This window comes from Podarcis filfolensis, assembly GCF_964270895.1.
Source record: "Podarcis filfolensis genome assembly, chromosome: Z".
Lineage (NCBI taxonomy): Eukaryota > Metazoa > Chordata > Lepidosauria > Squamata > Lacertidae > Podarcis > Podarcis filfolensis.
The window spans coordinates 10708355-10727162 of record NC_139617.1 but is presented as its reverse complement, the minus strand read 5'-3'; the positions used below and the strand labels follow the sequence as shown (position 1 = coordinate 10727162).

General features: G+C 43.4%; 2 protein-coding genes across 3 annotated transcripts; one reads left to right on the top strand and one right to left on the bottom strand.

Annotated features, from left to right (window-relative positions):
- Positions 1-796: 796 nt before the first annotated feature.
- NDUFA1 (NADH:ubiquinone oxidoreductase subunit A1) lies at positions 797-3983 on the bottom strand. The gene is made up of 3 exons (XM_083595766.1): positions 3710-3983; positions 1733-1822; positions 797-963 (listed from the first exon to the last, which is right to left on the bottom strand). Exons 1-3 carry the CDS (start codon positions 3809-3811, stop codon positions 931-933), a joined length of 225 nt encoding a protein of 74 aa, XP_083451892.1. The 5' UTR covers positions 3812-3983; the 3' UTR covers positions 797-930.
- Positions 3984-4069: 86 nt separating this feature from the next.
- Positions 4070-16581, top strand: UPF3B (UPF3B regulator of nonsense mediated mRNA decay). 2 transcript variants are annotated; one of them, XM_083595736.1, is made up of 10 exons: positions 4070-5210; positions 7066-7172; positions 7324-7430; positions 8711-8809; positions 10405-10515; positions 11497-11540; positions 13308-13496; positions 14108-14268; positions 14845-15163; positions 15564-16581. In XM_083595736.1, the coding sequence occupies exons 1-10, from the start codon at positions 4872-4874 to the stop codon at positions 15705-15707; spliced, it is 1620 nt and encodes a 539-aa protein (XP_083451862.1). In that variant the 5' UTR covers positions 4070-4871; the 3' UTR covers positions 15708-16581. The 2 variants fall into 2 exon arrangements, with proteins under 2 accessions (XP_083451862.1, XP_083451863.1); XM_083595737.1 differs by having other exon boundaries at positions 4734-5210; positions 14117-14268.
- The last annotated feature ends 2227 nt before the right edge of the window (positions 16582-18808 follow it).

Sequence of the window (18808 nt, the reverse complement as noted above, 5' to 3'; positions counted from 1 at the left end):
TATCCAGGCAAGCGAGAGGCATTATTATTACAGTTAACATTCCCGCCAGGCAAAACTACTCAGGGAGGGTGAGGAACTGGCCTAGGGAAAGTCACTATGGCTGGCTAGAAACCTAAAGGGTCAAAACTGGCACAAAAGCCTGTTCTAGAAACACCCACAGCTTGTGAAATGGTAGATACTACCTGAGGATCCAAAGATAAAGCTGTGTCCAGGAGCACCATGCCTGCATATTTGTTCCTTCAGGAAGAGTAAAGGCATAAGCCCTAAACATAGCACTTTCATCTTATCAGGATTAAGTTTCAGCTAGTTCCACCCATGTTCATACCAAAACGGAACTTCAAAACACTGATTCAGGATAACCACCACCTCCTTAGGTTTAGACCAGGGGTAAGAAACCTTTGGCCTTCCTATTGTTGCTAAACTGTGACTCCCATTGGTCCTAGCAAGCATGGCTAATGATGCAGTTTAGCATCATCTGGAGGGCCAAAGGTTCCCCACACCTGGCTTTGATGGTGAAAATGAGAACCAACTCATCAGTATACCCAACTCTGCAGCTGATGTTTCCCATTGGTTTCATGTAGTAATCAAAGAGCAAAGAAGAACAATCTGGTACCCATTAAAATAGGGGTACGTCAACATGGTGCCCTCCACATGTTTTGGACTACAAGTGCCATCACTCAAGCCAACAACAGCAACCATGTGTTAAGAGTAATGTATCAAATGTACCTTTCATGAAGGTCAGCATGAAAAACAAACCCAATACAGTATTCTGTCTGTCAACATTCTCACATCTGCATTATTTCAATCTGTATTTTATTTCTTTATTGCAATTTTATTGGTACAGTATTAGAAGCTTATTGTCCTCTCTCCTCATGGTATTGTGATCAATATGCCCCACACTTTGTCAAATACATGTTTATTAAGTTGCTTTCATTGCACCGTGGTTTTAATGTTCTCCAAACCCTGGAAAATAAAAAGTGAAGCAAATGAGTTAAATGTGCACAACGCTGCTGCTATCAAATTACACTATATAATCAGGTTTAACAAACCTCTTTTCAAGGTGGTGTCCTCCTTAATCCCACAAACAGAAAAATACTAATTGCGCAAACACATAGCAAGTTGCTCAACTTTTAATACTAGCAAGCGCAGGCAGGTTTGCAGTTTCCTTTGCTACATCAGGCTGCCACTGACAGAAGTGCTCTGCCATCACAGGACCAGGAAAGAAGACTCCTTAGGGCAGGAGTGGGGAACCTTTGGCCCTTGAGATGTTGCTGATCTGCAACTCCCATCAGTCCTAGCAAATATGACAAATGGCCAGGCATTATGGGAGTTGTAGTTTGGAAAGTTATTCAGTCTTTAAAGGTGCCCCATAACTACCCATGGGGAATCTAAACAAGTAATGACAGCTGTTCTCCAACTTGTGGAAGATGATCAGGAATGCACAAGAGGGGACAGGGCATGCACGGTCATCCCTGTTTCTTTCTTCACATCATTAACATCATGTGGATAAACACGTCTGAAAAGGGCTCTGCTATGAGCAGAACATGTCATGCGCATTATAGTACTGAACACAGATAAGGATAAAAATAACATTGTGCAGAGGAACAGAAATCATTTAGGGGCCAAAACAAATGTAAACTGTTGTGGCATTTAGCTCCCCACCCTCACAAAAAAATAGTGTTGTGACTTTGCAACTAGACAGCAGCATGCAAGGAAGTTTGTTTAAACCAACCTTGGAGTCATAGTACTGATTTACTCCAGACACACGCTTGTCTCTCTCCAGCAGGTACCACTGATAGGTGTTCCGAGCAATTCTCTTCTCCTGGGCACATAAGAAATAAGGTGGACAATGTGTAAACAAGAGGCAGTGGGAGACAGATAAAGTGAGAAGACTTAAAGCAAAGTTGACAAAAATGTGAAATATTGAAAAATTCAACAGATGCGGGAAGACCTATTCCTCCTCTGATGCCCTCTCACGTCTCTGCCTCCCAAAGGCTTGTGCGGCTGTTTGTTGCAGCAGCCCTGGCTACAAGCACCACAGGTGAATGGTGCCTCTGGGGCTGGCCAGAGGAGAGGAGAGGAGGAGGCTGAGGGAACACTCTACAAGGGAGGGTGTTTGAGAAAGGGTGAGAGGCTGCCAGCTCTGCAGGCAAGGGGTGACATAACTGGGCTTCTGAGCCCCACAGGAGAACCGCAGAAAGAATGTACTTGGTCAAGGGAGCTGTGGACTCAAAAAGATTGAAAACCTCTGGTGTAGGATATAAATTATATATATAAATAAAACTTGTCCAGGCTTCATGTACTGTGCCTTTGTCACATTCAGACTAGGCTGCTGAAATGCACTCTACATAGGGCTGCCATTAAAGAAAGTTTGGATACTCCAGCATCCTGTTCTCACAGTGGCCAACCATATGCCTATGGGAACCTGAGTAAAACACCACTCTCCCAACATGTGAACCGCGGCAACTGATATTCAGAGACATACTGCCTCTGACACATGAGGTAGTACATACCAGTGGCTAATAGCCCTTGAAAGCATTAGCCTCATTGAATTTGACCAACCACTTCTTAAAGCTATCCCAGCTGGTGACCATCAATGCATCTCCTGGGAGTGAATTCCATAGTAGAAGAGTGTTTTCTTTTGTTTGCTTTGAATCTTCCAGCATTCAGCTTCATTGGATGGCCCTGGGTTTTAATATTATGAAATGGGGGAAGGGGACGACGACACGACTCTCCCTATCCTTATGGGCTTTAAAGCCTTAAAAAGGTTTTTGTCACAGTTATTCGAAGGGCTGTCAGTTCCCACACCCAGTTGCCCATTCTCTGAGACCAACCAGCAGGTGAAGTTGAACTGCCAGGCACAAGGCAGTCTAAGAAATAAGTCAAATCTGCTGGAGCAGGCCAATGGGCCATCAAATCCAGCGTCCTTTTGCTCACAGTGGCTGCCCAGATGCATATGGGAAACCTATAAACACAAACACAACAGCACTCACCCTGTCATTTCCAGAAACTTATATTTGGAAGCATTGCTGCCTCTGACTGTGGAGGCACCAGAGCATAGCTATGATGGCAAGTAGCTTTGTCTTCCATAAATTTGTCCAATCCTCTCTTAAAAGCCATCTCCATGGTAGCCCCACAGCTTTGGAGTTCATTATCAACAGAATCAACACTGCAGCCCTTTCAGAAAGGTCTGAAAACAATTTTTCCTTTTCTTCTTGCTAGATTTCTCCTGAAATGTATTGCTTTCATTATTATGATTTTGCTGTTGGCTTTGATTACATTTTAGAAATTCTAGCTCACTTGCTTTTTTTCTTCGGTCTCTTAGGCCTCCTGGCGTTTATACGCAAGTACTGCACGTTGGATTTGGGGATGGATAGTAGACGACTTCTTCAGAGAGTCTCAAAGAAGGTGTGCAATTCACTTAAATTTTTATTTACACCCAAAAGGTTCTCAGGGCAGCTTAACACCCCCCCAACCCCGCCAGTTTTAAGAGATTCTCTGAAAAGTCATGGCACGCAAGGGAAAAGAACGGGGGGAGAAGGGAAGAGAAAACTCAAGCCCTTAAAGCCGCTGTTCCTAAATCGATCACATACATGTAAACGCAAAACAAGTTCTTAAAGATACAGCAATTCCTAAATCAGCAGTATGGGATTTCAGAAAAGGAGAGGGGAGATGGGGATTCGTGAGGAGCCGCTTCCATGACACGCACCTTGCCCCCGTTGGTGTATCTGTGGATGTGGGCGGTGGCCACGCCAGGGATGACCAAGCACACGTACATGAGGCCCAAGCTGGGCAAGATCTCGTACCACATCCCGACGGCTGCGCGGCTCTTTCCCTCCGCGACCCTGGCGACCTCTCAGTCAGCAGCGCTGCCACACGACTTCGCCCTCAAAGCAGAGCTGGCGCTACCGCGCATGCTCCGCCAACAGCCCTACTATCGCGAGCTTCAGGCAGCGTGGCCCAGAAGGCAACCTTCCCTCCCTCCCCCGCTCTAAAGGCGTCAGCTGCGCATGTGCCCACCACCCCCATCATGGCCACGACAGGGTTAAGGGGTGATGTTGCTATGGCGACAAGCCCCGCGGAACGTTCTGAGGCGATTTGTTTGGTTTCTGTTTAAAGGCTCAGTGGATATCGCTTTCCGCTGTTACACTATATATCTTACTATATGTTACAGTATATTTATACCAATATATAAAAGCCACGATATATACTGGAACGGTTAGGTGCCTGACAGGTCGCAGTGCATGCCGGGAATTGAACCTTTTAAAGATGCAGGAAACTTTTTTGGGGGTTGGCGGAGCATGCTGGGAGATGTAGTCTCGAAGCATCCAGCGAATTGAAACGCCCCACTAAAATTAGGCAACCTCTCCGCTGGGCGGTGCATGCTGGGAGACGTATTCTTGAAGCATCCAGCGAATTGAAACGCCCCACTAAAATTAAGCGACTTCTCCGCGGGGCTGAGCATGCTGGGAGATGTAGTCCCGAAGCATCCCGCGAATTGAAGCGCCTCACTGAGATGAGCAAACGTCTCCTCGGGACGGTGCATGCTGGGAGATGTAGTCCCGAAGCATCCAGCCAATTGAAGCGCCCTACTAAAATTAGGCAATCTCTCCGCGGGGCGGTGCATGCTGGGAGACGGAGTCCCGAAGCATCCGACGAATTGAAACGCCCCACTAAGAGGAGGACACCTGTCGCGATGCATGCTGGGAGATGTAGTCCAGAAGCCTTAAGCGAATTAAAGAGCCCTACTAAGATGGGCAACCTCGGAGCATGCTGGGAGATGTAGTCGCGGGAAAGCGCCTCTCCACTGGGTCTGAGCGCCGGGCTCTCCCGTCGCCGGCTGAGGGGGCGCTGTGGCGCCGTTGTTTACTATGCTGCTGCTGCCGGCGGCGGCGTCCCGCTCTCCCCCTCCCGTTCCTGCGAGAGCAGCGGCGGCCAATGGGCGCCCGGATCTGGCGAGGCGCGGGCGGAGGGAGGCATCGGCGGCGCGGGCGGGGGCGTTGACGGGCGAAGGCCTGGTGCGGCTCTCCGCGTTCGCAATGAAGGAAGACAAGGAGAACGCGCGGCCGAAGGAGAAGCGAGGGGCTCCCGTTACCCCGACCGGCGGCGTGGGAGCAGCGGCGGTGGCGGCGGTGGCAGCGGACGCCAAGGCGGGAGGCGAACCGGACAGGCTGGAGCGTCCGAAGGACAAGAAAGAGATCCTGAGCAAGGTGCGCGCAGCAGAGAAGCTCCCCGCGCGGGGCCCGTGGGGGTCGGGGTCCCCCGGCAGGTGCGGCGCATTTCCCTTGGGCTGGGCTGGACTCGGCGGGGCCGAAATCGCCTTGCTGCGCATCGTAGCCCCGTGGCGTCAGCCTTCCTCTTGCTCGTGGGGTGACAGTCCAAGCGCAAAAATATTCCCGTGCGGTTTCCCCCAGCAGTGCATGGAGAACTAGGCTCCTCGTCTCTCCTGACGCGATGGCTTTTTCTCCTTAATCCGCAGGTTGGGGGTGGGGGAGAGAGAGAAAGTGCGGGGACACTTTTAAATCGCAAGGTTTCAAAAGACGGGTGCGCGTGCGTGCGTTATTCCCCATTCCCCTACCATCGCATAAACTCTGCTGACGGCCACCACTGTCACCTGCAGCCTGAAATGTCTGTGTGGGTATCTGTACCCCGAGAGACGATAGAGCGCCTGGGGTGAAGTCAAAGTGCTGCATTTAGCACCTGCCTGGGTCACTGCAAGCCTGGGCAGTGTTGTGCAATAGAGGTCCTGGGCTTCACCGCTGACTCGCCGGTCCAAAGGAAAGCAGAGCAAGACGTTTGGCTGCAGAAGTTGTCGGAAGGAGGCGTACAACCCCACTCCGGATTTGTGCAGGGTCTTAACCTTTTCTTCTTCCGAAGATCTCCACAAGGCAGAGGAGGTTTGGGATCTGGGTTTTCCTGCTCCTTCCTAGCCCCACCTGCCCCTCGCTTCCTTCTACAGAATGTGCAGAGACTGCCTTCTTGACCATTGGATCCACTATTGGTCTCACCTGCCAAATCTGCTGGAGCTTGTCTTCGTAAACAGGGGAAGTCCCAAACTCACCTAGGGTTTGCTCTCACCTGGTTTAGCTGGCCTATACCAGAAGTGGTCGAGAACAGGGGTTTTCTTTTCATTTCTGCTCATTGTATAAACTGGCCTCAAATTGCACCATTTTTTAATCTCTGTTTTGATAAAGCTCTCTTATTAAGGAACACTCATATTCTAGTCACCAAAGAGCATTATTACTTGCCATGCATTACTATCCAGTAAATAACTGATGTGCAAAAATGTCTTTCAGTTGTAACGAACATGATGCAACAGACTGGTTGAAAGGTTACATAGGAAGCTGTCTTGTACTGATTAACGTTATTGACCTATCTGTCTTCTCTGTGCTGACTGGCAAGTGGCTCCACCAGTATGTCGGATAAGATTACCTTCCATACCTACCTGGGGATGCTAGGGATTAAACATGGAACCTTTTGTGTACAAAGCATATAGTCTAGTGGATCTTTGTGTGTGTGTGTGTGTGTGTTGGTGTATATACAAGTGTGGATCAAAAAAACTATAGCAATGGAAAAACATCAGACTGTTGTAGGACAGGTCAGCATTTTTTCTTTACTTTACATGATGGAATTCATTACACAGAGATTTACATGCCAGAAGAGCACGGGCTGCAGAGAAGCTGGTTTATTATGAAATCTGTGGTAGAAATGTGACCATATCTAAGGCATTTTCCTTTGTTTTGAAATACCTTGGTTGTCAAACTTAATCTGGTCCGGGAAAACGTTCAACTCCCGGAACAGTTCGAAAACCAAGGCGTGGCTTCCAATTGGCCACAGGAACTTCCTGCACTTCCAGAAGCCGTGCTGGACATATGGCTTCCAAAGAACGTTCACAAACAGGAACACTCGCTTCCAGGTTTGCAGCGTTCAGGAGCCGATTTGTTCGACAGCTAAGTGGTTTGACAACCAAGGTACCACTCTATGATGGAACCTTGCTTTTTTAAAAGAAAAATATATTGTATAATACACCTAGTTTTTGTAAACAACTGCAACTTTTTCTTTAAGGTAGTGATTCGACGCCTGCCTCCCAGCTTGACCAAGGAACAGCTTGAAGAACATCTCCAACCTTTGCCTGAACATGACTATTTTGAATTCTTTGCTAATGACTCCAGGTAAAAGGAACTAGAAATATTTGGCTGTGCTTCATGTAACAATGTCATGTCATAAATGTCTTTCTGTTTTACATCCGTCTGTGTTGTGTATATTTACAATCATCACTCAGCGACGTTTCCTTATACATTGCCATTTTCTGTCCTTCTGCAGTTTGTACCCTCACATGTTTTCCAGAGCATACATCAACTTTAAAAACCAAGAAGACATTGTTCTGTTCAGGGATCGCTTTGATGGTTATGTTTTTGTTGATCACAAAGGCAAGTAAGCCTAAAACTTGGTTCTGTATATCATATCTGCTTTAAAACATGTTGGCATACATTTATACCATAATTAAACTGTAATTCTGGAAAACCCATGCATTTATTACTTGACTCAAGATTTCAAAGGACAGCTTATAGCCCAATTCAGTGCATTATAACGTGGTAGTAGGTACCTTTGATTTTAGTGCAGTTCATCTCAAAATAATCTTTCTTGGACTGTTATTTTAACATCCCATTCCTTAGCACACTTTCTCGAAAGTAAATTGCACAAGCAGCAATTGGACATGCTTCTGAATAAGTACACTTAGGATTGTAGTGTGCATCAATAATGGGGAACCTGTGGCGTTCCAGATGTTGTTAAACAACAACTCCCAGACCCCTGATCATTGGCCATCTCTGCTTCAGTTTATGGGAGTTAGAGTCCAACAACATCTGGGGAGGCTCACAGTACCCTGTCCCTTGTCTAAATCCTATCTTCCACTGTACTGAGGATCTACCTTAATCTGCTAATTAGGGATAGCTGCTGCTTTGCATAAGCAGATGGCTGTGGGTGTGGCAAAGAAGCATAGCTGGTGCCACATTTGTGCAGTGGATCCAGAGAGACCCAAATCCATTTTATGGATTTGTAATGCACATATAATTTCTGGTAATAATAACTTTAATTGTACAGTACTGACATGCAAAACAGAGTTCATTAGCTCTGCGTGGTATGGAATGCTGCTTTAGCATTCTCTACTTGAGCAACAGTAGCTGAAATGGCACTCTAGAATAATAGAATTATATTATTTTGATTGCTTACCCTTCTTCATACTGCCAGTTTTTCCCCTCTACTGTTTCTGATAGAATAGTCTCGTGTAAGTGTTTGCTTTTGAATGACCAAACAAGTAGCTTTCATATCATGATTAAAAAAATTAAAAAAATACGATCCAGTTTGCCAGTTCATAAAATGTATCAGAACTATTTTGCAGTTTCAGGGCCAGTTCACTTGTGTTCCCAGGTGAGCAGGATATAAACCATAGTATTGGTTTGGGTAGCAATACTTTGGGTAGCAATGGAGGTATTTTCTCCAATTGGCTGCTGTTGCAGGAGGCCTGGACAGACAGCTCACGTCTGGCAAGAAATGAGTTTTGTGAATCTCGTGTCTCAAAACATTATCTTGATTGTGGGGTTTCTTGGTTTTGAGATACAGTCCCGCCCCCCGCCCCCCACAAAAAAGAAAAGGTTTTTCCATTCTTAACATTTTTGTTGTTGTCTTTAATATTTTTATATATGAACAGGTCTAGAATATCCTGCCATAGTGGAATTTGCGCCGTTTCAAAAAGCTGCCAAAAAGAAGAGTAAGAAAAAGGATGCCAAAGCTGGAACCATTGAAGACGGTAAGTAGTAGCAGTTGCTGCTGTCATTAGATGAAAATATTTCCAGTGTAGAGTTTCATTCACTTCCATGAGCCATCCCAAAGTGATTTACAATACAATAAAAACATACAAAGAGCAATCGCACATACAGTTTTAAACAACACTACATTCATAAAATCAATTCATAATGTGTTTGAGGCAAAGCTTCTTAGATACAGGCCACCAGCATACCGTGGTATTGCTCTGCTTGTCCCCAAATGCCCTAATTTTTCACCTTTCTCACGCCTAGATCATTTACTAAACTTGACAGAGCTAATTCTTTTCACTTGCTAGGTTTAATTCCTTACAGTCTACTCTGTTGATGGTCTCATGGGAGAAATTCCTGCGGCAGGATGTCAATGTCTGTATAGGTCTAATGAAGTAGGAAGTTAGACTTGATGTATTTTTAGTGCAGTTCTTGCAGCAGCTTGTCCACTTCTTGTACCTTTTCTGGGCAGATCTTTGAAGGGGGTGGGTCATTTTTCTATTAGCAGATACTAGGCATTATATTGCGGGGGGGGGCAGGCGAGGAGCAAAATTTCAATTGGTTAAAACCAATTGAAAATTGCCAACAGAATATACAGTCGCCCTGAGACAATAGCAAATCATCTGATTTGAAGTATGCATGCTCTTCTGGTTAACTCTGTAAGCTGTGTGTAAGCAGATCATTTACTTACAATGAACTTTGATTTGAAAATGGTTTCAGGATAAGAATTAAGTGACCTTGGAGTAGAACACTGTTGGTCTTATTGTCAATTGAACAGGCATAGGATTGCCATGCTAGAATAATGTTTTCAAGCAATATTGATTGCGCTTATGGTGCAAGCCAAAGTATGTTGCTGTGCTCAGTAGGGCCTAGTGTGAATAGCATTACAGCCGTAAGTATTTGAAACTTGTTAAAGAATTTGGAGTTCATTTGAGGACTTCTTACGTGGTCATGTCAGTCCAGAATGTGCAAGCTGATACAAAAGGTATATTCAGCATCTCAACCAAAAAACCCCTTTTAGCGATGTAATAAAAGTGATCTAATAAGTTTGAGAACACTCCTAAGAAGCCGTTACCTTGATACAGATTATAAAATCTTGTGCTCAAAGTGACCTATTGCATGTCAGAAGTCCATATGCCACAGTTAATGGCAATACTGCATAACATTTATTTATGTGATCTAATAATGTTACACAGTATTGCCATTAACCATTTTTAAGGGTATTACCACACTTTCTATTCACAGTGATTATTCTGTCTGGTTATTAGGGGGAATTTAATGTTTGGTTGATGCACATTTGCTGGTGTGTAAAGAGCCTTTTGACAGCACAAACCTCTGCATGTCTACCTGGAAGTAAAGTCCATTGAATTTAATGGGGTTGGTTCCCAGTTAAGCATGTATAGAACTGCACCCTAGGTTGTTGTATTTTACAGGTAAATGAAAACAGTACTGTAGAAACAACATACTTTATTCAAAAGTAGAGCATATATCTAACATGACAGCTGGAGGTCTTGTTTCTACTGGCTTTACATGTTATGTCTCATTTTTAAGTGCATATATTTATGGTTCTTACTCTTTGGTTCCTCATCAGATCCAGAATATAAGAAGTTTTTGGAACACTACAGTGCTGATGATGAAAAATTAACATCCACCCCTGAGACATTGCTGGAGGAAATAGAGGCAAGAAACAAAGAATTAATAGGTATAAAAAGTATTGTTACACAGCATATAGTTACAGAACATAGCGCGGCAGCGCCTAATCTTTGGAACTCCCTGCCTATTGAGACCAAGCAGGCACTTTCACTCCTTTTTCAGCACCTGCTAAAAATACTGTTGTTTAGACAAGCCTCCCTGGAGGATTAGAAACTTGAGGTAGTTTTAATCTGTTTTAGTATTTTAACTTTTGTATGCTTTAAAGTATGGTTGTGATTTTTTTCATTCTTTACTGTTTGACCTTTAAAAAAATCAATTGCTATTTTTGAAATAGTACAGTGGTACCTTGGGTTACATACGCTTCAGGTTACATATGCTTCAGGTTACAGACTCCACTAACCCAGAAATAGTACCTCGGGTTAAGAACGTTGCTTCAGGATGAGAACAGAAATCATGCAGCGGCGGCACAGCAGTAGCAGGAGGCCCCATTAGCTAAAGTGGTGCTTCAGGTTAAGAACAGTTTCAGGTTAAGAACAGACCTCCAGAACGAATACAGTGGTACCTCAGGTTAAGAACTTAATTCGTTCCGGAGGTCCGTTCCTAACCTGAAACTGTTCTTAACCTGAAGCACCACTTTAGCTAATGGGGCCTCCCGCTGCCACCACTGTGCGATTTCTGTTCTCATCCTGAAGCAAAGTTCTTAACCCAAGGTACTATTTCTGGGTTAGCGGAGTCTGTAACCTGAAGCGTCTGCAACCTGAGGTACCACTGTAGTGAGGGAAGATCTTAATTTAATTAGATACATGAAGATGGACAGCATTTTTATTTCCCCATACGGAAACACCAGAAAAGAATTGTTGTCTCAGCATAACTATATGTATTTGTACTACATTTTGATGAGTTTCGGTTATACATAATTTCAGTTTTGTTTTGTAACTTAAAATTTTCATATGAATATTCTTCTTGCATTATTTCCACAAATAAAATGTGTTGAAATAAATACAAAAGCACTTTCTTTTACATTCTTTAGCAAAAAAAACAACTCCTCTGTTGAACTTCTTGAAGAATAAACAGGTAACAATTATTTCAGAACAGCCTGCTTAATTATGTTGGCATTTTTGAATATTTGAATGCTGTCCAATAACACTTAATGTCATGGCAGTAGTTAGTGATATTGAAAAGCCTGTTATTGGATCTTGTTGTTTGGAATCAGCTTTGGATCAGCTTTCTTTGGAAGAGGCTACCAGGGTGAAATGAATGTTTTAAAATCATTATTCCCACAGGTGTCCTAATGCAGCAACTCTGAATTTTGCATAATTTCAGAATATATGTTTTGGGGTAAAGGTAATTGCTCAAATTAATTTTGTTAAATAGCATTCAGCAGACCATTAAAACATAGCAATTGACAAATAGACTTGATAACGTTCATGAAAATATTAATACAGCTGGAAAACACAGAATTAAAATTCTAGAATGAATATATGTGTATAGTGGGAAGTGCATGGCATGGGAATTTGTAGAAACCAAAAAATGCTGTGTTCTTTAAAAAAAAAAAAAGGATAGTGAGATTTGTAAATTTGGACCCATCATGCCAAAAAATTGGGGCAAGGTAACACCAAGGTCATGATTTGGTCTGCCATCTTGAATCAAAATGGCAGCCAGCATCCAAGCATTGATGATGACTGCCAGTTCCAGAACCCTCAGGCCATGTTTGGTGACAATATCCTGAGAAGTGGTGAAACTTATGAAGAACAGGAAGCGGCAGACAAACCACTTTCCAAAATATATAGTAGATATAATATATGTACATTAGGTAATCATAAGGCGTCTAATAAAAATATTAAAAAACTTTACCAACTGTTCAACAATTGGTTACTCTGGAACAATTGTAACTGTGAAGCAAAGTGATCTTTAGAGATGCAGAGGGGCAAGTGTGGGGGGAATGGGGCGACTTTGTAATAGGATATTAGCCACTTGATAAAAACTGCAATAGAAAAAGATATGCAATACAGACTCCACCTCAGCATTGTTACAGGGGCAGCATTTGTTGTTATTCAGCATTTTAATATAGAATTGTAGAGTTGGACGGGACACCAAGGGTTAACTAGGCCAACCCGCTGCAATGCAAGAATCTCAACACGTGGTCCCCCATCTAATTTGAAACCATACTAGACCCTGCTTAGCTTTGCAAATGAGCTAGCAGTTTTATTGCCATCTAATAAATTAAAGGGAAGAACATTAAACCTTGCCAGAGAGAAATACTTCCTAGGTTTAAGGATTGTTTACCAACCCAAGTATGGCGTTCCATCTTTACAAAGGTTCATAGTAACCCCAGTGACTATGGGGAACAGAATACCCTTGCAGCTCCTTGACTCTCCTAGAGATCTATATCTAAAATCCTCTGTTAAAATTTTTATTTAACATCCTTAGATCCATAGTTAATAGGTAGGAGAGTGATAGGTTATGTTGTCAGATAAAGGTAATGAATCAAATAAATCTTAATTCTGTCTGTGAGCTTATAACTTCTTAATCCATATACAGAACTGTTCCTAGTGCTATATGCCATTAGCCAATTGGATAGCTCAGTTGGTTAGAGCGTGGTGCTGATAACGCCAAGGTTACAGGTTCAATCCTTGTATGGGGCAGCTGCATATTCCTGCATTGCAGGGGGTTGGACTAGATGATCCCCAGGGTACCTTCCAACTCTACGGTTCTATGATTTACCACCCATTCACTCAGTTTGGAGCTTTTGGAGCAGTTTATGATGCAAAATCTCTCCTGTCCCAACATAAAGACTTGTCTATAGTCTCACTACATCTCCCCCCCCCCCCAATATTACAGCGGCTTAGAGAAGAAAAACGAGAGGAGAGGAGGAGGAGAGAACTAGAGCGGAAAAGACAACGAGAAGAGGAAAGAAGAAAATGGAAAGAGGAAGAAAGAAGGAAAAGGAAAGAAGCCGAAAAAACAAAGAAAGTGGAGCGATGCCCAGAAAAAGAAAGGGACAAATCAAAGGATGAACCAAAGATTAAGGTATGCCTTCATTCCTGTAGGGTGCATTGGCCATATGTTGCTTTTGTATGCACACTCGTGAAATACGAGAGCAATTTTGTATTTGGCTTTGTATAAAGTGTGCTCTTTTTTTTGCATGCACACAGTTATTTGAGGTTGCAATCCTATGCGTGCTTGGGACTAAGTTATACAGACTTAGATTAAAGTATTATAGAATAGTACTCAGTTCTGCACAGCATGTGTTTTGAAGGCACCTTATAAACCAACAGTGGTGACAAGTTCTTATTTATTGCACCAGAAGCTAGCCGTAGAAATCTCTTGAGAATAAAAAGCAGAACATAGAATAAGGCCATAATCCTGTACCATTAAGCCTGAGAGTAAACACCACTGGACTCAGTGGGATGTGTGCTCAGAAGTATTGGATTGCATTGGGAATTTTATTTTTTAAAGCAAAGTTCTGGTAACTGATAAGAAACAGTGAATCATGGAAATAGCTAGTTATGTAATGCTAATATCTTTACTCTTGTATTATGCACCAGGTACCCCCTTGCCTTTCAGTGCAGACCAGCATCCTAGCACAGTTAGCAGCAGAATTAACTTAGTAAGGAAAACTAAATTTGTTCTCTTCCTAGCTACTTAAGAAGCCAGAAAAAGATGAAAGAGACTTTGAAAAGAAAGAAAAGGCCAAGAAACCGGAGAAAGAGAGTCTGAGGGAGGAAAAGGCCGCAAGTGCAACCAGCAGTATGCCAGCCAGGCGCTCCGATGGGGAGGCTAAGGAGGAGAAGTCCAAAAAGTTAGTGCTTTCATTTAAGTACATATCCTTATTTCTCAGAATATGATTATTAATTAGGCTGCCTTGTACCAGATCAGCTTTTAAATAATATAGTTGACTAGTGTTCCAGATTCGAACTGTGGAGGGACCACTTTTTGGTCTTTCCAGTCTTTCTCGCAGTTCCAAATGGCTGAAGAGCAGGTGGTCAGTTATGCAGCTCAGTTAGGGTCCCTTCGCATATTAGAATTTAATTATTTTTAAGTACGCTTCTCAAAGTGTAAACTGAAAAGCGAAGTGTTACAAATGCTAGAGAACTAGGATTGACTACTGTTGAATTTAAGTTCAGCTGCAAAGCTGGGTTTGTTGCCGCACGAAGCGTGAGAAACAGCCTTGAGAATTTCTGATTTAGTAAATAGCCTTGTGTTATCTTTGGCTGTGGTTTTCAAGGAATGTACAGTAGCTGATCTTGTATAAAGTTCCCAGGATGCTCTCTTTTCAGGGCGTCGTTTTAGTGTCTGCATGGCAATATAGTGGCGATAGGCCTTCATTTTACTGTCTTCTCTCCGGATTGAATCTCCCAAGTCTCTTTTCATACAGATTGGAAGATGACTGTGGAAAAGACTATAGAGAAAGAGAGAGAGAATATGACCGAGACAGAGAGTATGAGAGAATGCAAAGAGAAAGAGACAAACTCCGACGCCAAGAGGAAGAGAGAAGGAGGCAGAAAGAGCGCTTCGAGAAAGAGAAGGTCTTTAGAAGAAAGGAGGAAGATGTGAAAAGGGAAAGAGACTCATTGCGAGAGAAAGGGAAGAGAGCTGAATTGGCAGAGTACATGGGCAATGCAGAGAAATCCGAGAAAGTAACCAAAGAGGAGAAAAAAGAAGATATGGCTAAGAGGGATCGCATTAGAAACAAGGTGCTGATTGGTTCTGTAATAAAATCATGGGTGTATGCAGCTCTTTATTATAGACACAGAATGTTAAAAAAATATGACTCCATCTAAGAACATTACAAAATAAGGTTTATTTGTAGTACAACTTATTTCCCACTGGGAATGCATAGGATTGCAATTAAAGGATTGTAGAAATGATTGGCTTGCTTATCTAGTAAGTGGCATTTATCTTCTGCTCTTTTTTTGTAAGGAGTTCAGGAGTAGCACCTGTGGACCTATCCCAAATATTCCCCTTAACCAAAAGCCCTGGAACTTCAAGGCGGAGGGGTGGGGTGGCAGCAAGGGGATTGGACCTATATCTCTGTTCCAGGTCTGGTATTCTTTCACTATCATGCATCACAGCTTTATGTATTCTTAATTTAAGGATCGCCCAGCCATGCAGCTCTACCAACCAGGAGCGCGGAATCGGAGTCGTTTGTCAAGCTATGATGAAAGCTCTGCAAAGTCACCCGATCAAGGAGTGGATAAGAAGCAGGAGTGCGAGACCAGTAACGCGAAAGAAGAGTGACAAGTGTTGTGCTTCCTCACTGACCTAGCAGCCAAAGAGCATTAACTTTGTAGTCCAAAAGTGCCTTGTAGAAAAGAGGAGGGAATAAAGGGGGGACAGTACTTTTGGATGTATCTGGTTTCAGGTCCTCGTTGCAGATTTGGGACTCGGGCTTGGGCGTCCTCAATACATTTTCAGTTGTGGGAGGTAGTGGCAGCAAAACCACAAGGGGGAGAAAACTTCCATCTCTGAAGAGTGGAAGGGCCTTGTCACCCTAAAATAGGACGAGTGGTTGCCCAGAATGAGTGCTGTCTTTCAGATAAAAGCCACGAACCAGTATTTGCACTTAACATACAGCCATGTTGGAGCCTCATGTTTGTTCAAGTGTTAAATTGTCTTTTACCACTGTGCTGTGTGGAGTGTGGTCTTCTGACCTGTTTCATTAACTGGAGGTAGGGTGGGAAGGTCCAACGTAATCTTGGTACTGAAGACATCTTTTTGTCTGGTGTGCTGCTTGTAACCGACTGCAAAATGAATTTTCAGAACAAGGCGTGGATGCTAATATTTTTCTTTGTTCTTTCACTTAACATTTGTATAGCTTGAAGGAAAATGAACTTCGCCATAGGAAACGTGTTGTTTTTTACACATGTCTTCTAATGTCCAGATATAGATGTATATTGAAGGTAGCTGCATAGTCCTCAACAGTCCCTGCATTCGACCTTCTTTTGTTTCCTGGTATCTCATAGGAAAAATGATCCGTCTTAATTGTGCACTGTTTTTACCGAAGCTGTAGAGCATCTGGTAACCCAGGAAAGTTTTGCTAAGAGTTGCACCTCCTCTTTGTGGCAGTACCCTATTTGATACTTAATAAAAATCTATGAAGTAGCATTTAAAATTGCTTGTTACTATTTTTTATGTAATTATTTAGCATCTTTGTGTCTTTGAAGTTTTATCATGTCCAAGATCATATGAGGGTGGACTTCAATAATCTTTCAATATTATTTTTTTTAAAAATATAGAAATGAAAAGAGATCTTCCACCTGGCTGCTGCAGCAGGGTGTAGAGGGTTAAATTCCCCCTTGATCCTACCATTTATGATCCTATTAATCATCTGCCCGTCCACCCAGCTGACTGCAACTTTAATTTTTAAAAGGCTGCATGTCAGTTGTTTTTTCATTTATGAAGAATGGCTTCCTATGAGGCATCTCAAAGTGATTTACAATATATATGAAGATACTACCTGCAACTTGAACTTGACTGGTTACTTGCCAAATTTAATTCATTCTCAAACCTTTATTGGCATATAGACAAAATTCTGAAAGGTTCAGTACAATCACATCACTCAGCAAAATCTGCACCTAACATTAAAAATACTGTTGTATAATATTCACAAATCCTCATTGCATGTTGCAGCAACCTGCCTATCTCCATCTTATCCCCACCCGGGATAAACATTAGGAAGGCTACCTTACACTCATCTGACTGCCACTCCTGCTAACAGCCAACTGATTAATGAACTTGGATCGAATTGTCTAAACACAAGAGGCAATGCAAAAGAACATGCACAACTGATTCGGGCACAATGTTTCTGTGAGTGGTATGGGTTGGTTTGGGTTGGTTGGGTGGTGGAGATAAGTTGCCATTGGCTATTCACATTGCACATCTCCAAGCTTGCACAGATGCTATTCCTGATTTGGCTACCAAATTCCTGAAATTCCTTGTCTTAACAATCTGTATTTAATTATCTCAAATGCAGAGTTTTCCAATAGGCAGTACATTAGGAGTCGATTCCTATCTGTTTAATTTTGTTCTCAATCCTCCTTAACCATCCTGATGATTATTATTTAGCTAACATGGCCACAAGAAGACTATTAGGTTCAGATCTGTAATGCAGCTACAAACAAAACTTAAATGCTAGCATAATAATAATAATAATAATAATAATAATAATTTATTATTTGTACCTTGCCCATCTGGCTGGGTTTCCCCAGCCACTCTGGGCGGCTTCCACAAAGACCAAAAATACACTAAGATATCACACATTAAAAACTTCCCTGAGCAGGGCTTCCTTAAGATGTCTTCTGAATGTCAGGTAGTTGTTTATCTCTTTGACATCTGATGGAAGGGTGTTCCACAGGGCGGGCGCCACTACCGAGAAGGCCGTCTGCCTGGTTCCCTGTAACTTGGCTTCTCACAATGAGGGAACCGCCAGAAGGCCCTTGGCGCTGGACCTCAGCGTCCGGGCAGAATGATGGGGGTGGAAACGCTCCTTCAGGTATACTGGACAGAGGCTGTTTAGGGCTTTAAAGGTCAGCACCAACACTTTGAATTGTGCTCGGAAACGTACTGGGAGCCCATGTAGGTCTTTCAAGACCAGTGTTATGTGGTCTCAGCGGCCACCCCCAGTCACCAGTCTAGCTGCCTCATTCTGGATTAGTTGTAGTTTCCGGGTCACCTTCAAAGGTAGCCCCACGTAGAGCGCATTGCAGTAGTCCAAGCGGGAGATAACTAGAGCATGCACCACTCTGGCGAGACGGTCCATGGGGAGATAGGGTGGAGATAGGGTACTAGGTGGAGCTGATAAACAGCTGCCCTGGACACAGAATTGACCTGCGCCTCCATGGACAGCTGTGAGTCCAAAATGACTCCCAGGCTGCGCACCTGGTCCTTCAGGGGCACAGTTACCCCATTCAGGACCAGAGCGTCCTCCACACCAGCCCGCCCCGTCCCCCCAAAATAGTACTTCTGTCTTGTCAGGATTCAACCTCAATCCATCAGCTGCCATCCATCCTCCAACCGCCTCCAGGCACTCACACAGGACCTTCCCCGCCTTCACTGGTTCTGATTTGAAAGAGAGGTAGAGCTGGGTATCATAGCAGCCATGCTTTAATGTCTAAAAGTCTTTGGTTTATTTCTAGACAAAGAATAGCGGTGGGGGGGGAGGAATTTCAGAGGAAAACTGATTGAAGTCTTTCGATAGCCTGGTTGAAGGCATTTATTCAAACTGGGATACCATGCAGTTGTGTTGAACAGTAGTTGAGGGTGTTGAATACCCTCAGGGCTGCTGGAACATACTGGTTCCCTTTGGAATAATGGAAATGAGTGATCACTGACACACTACT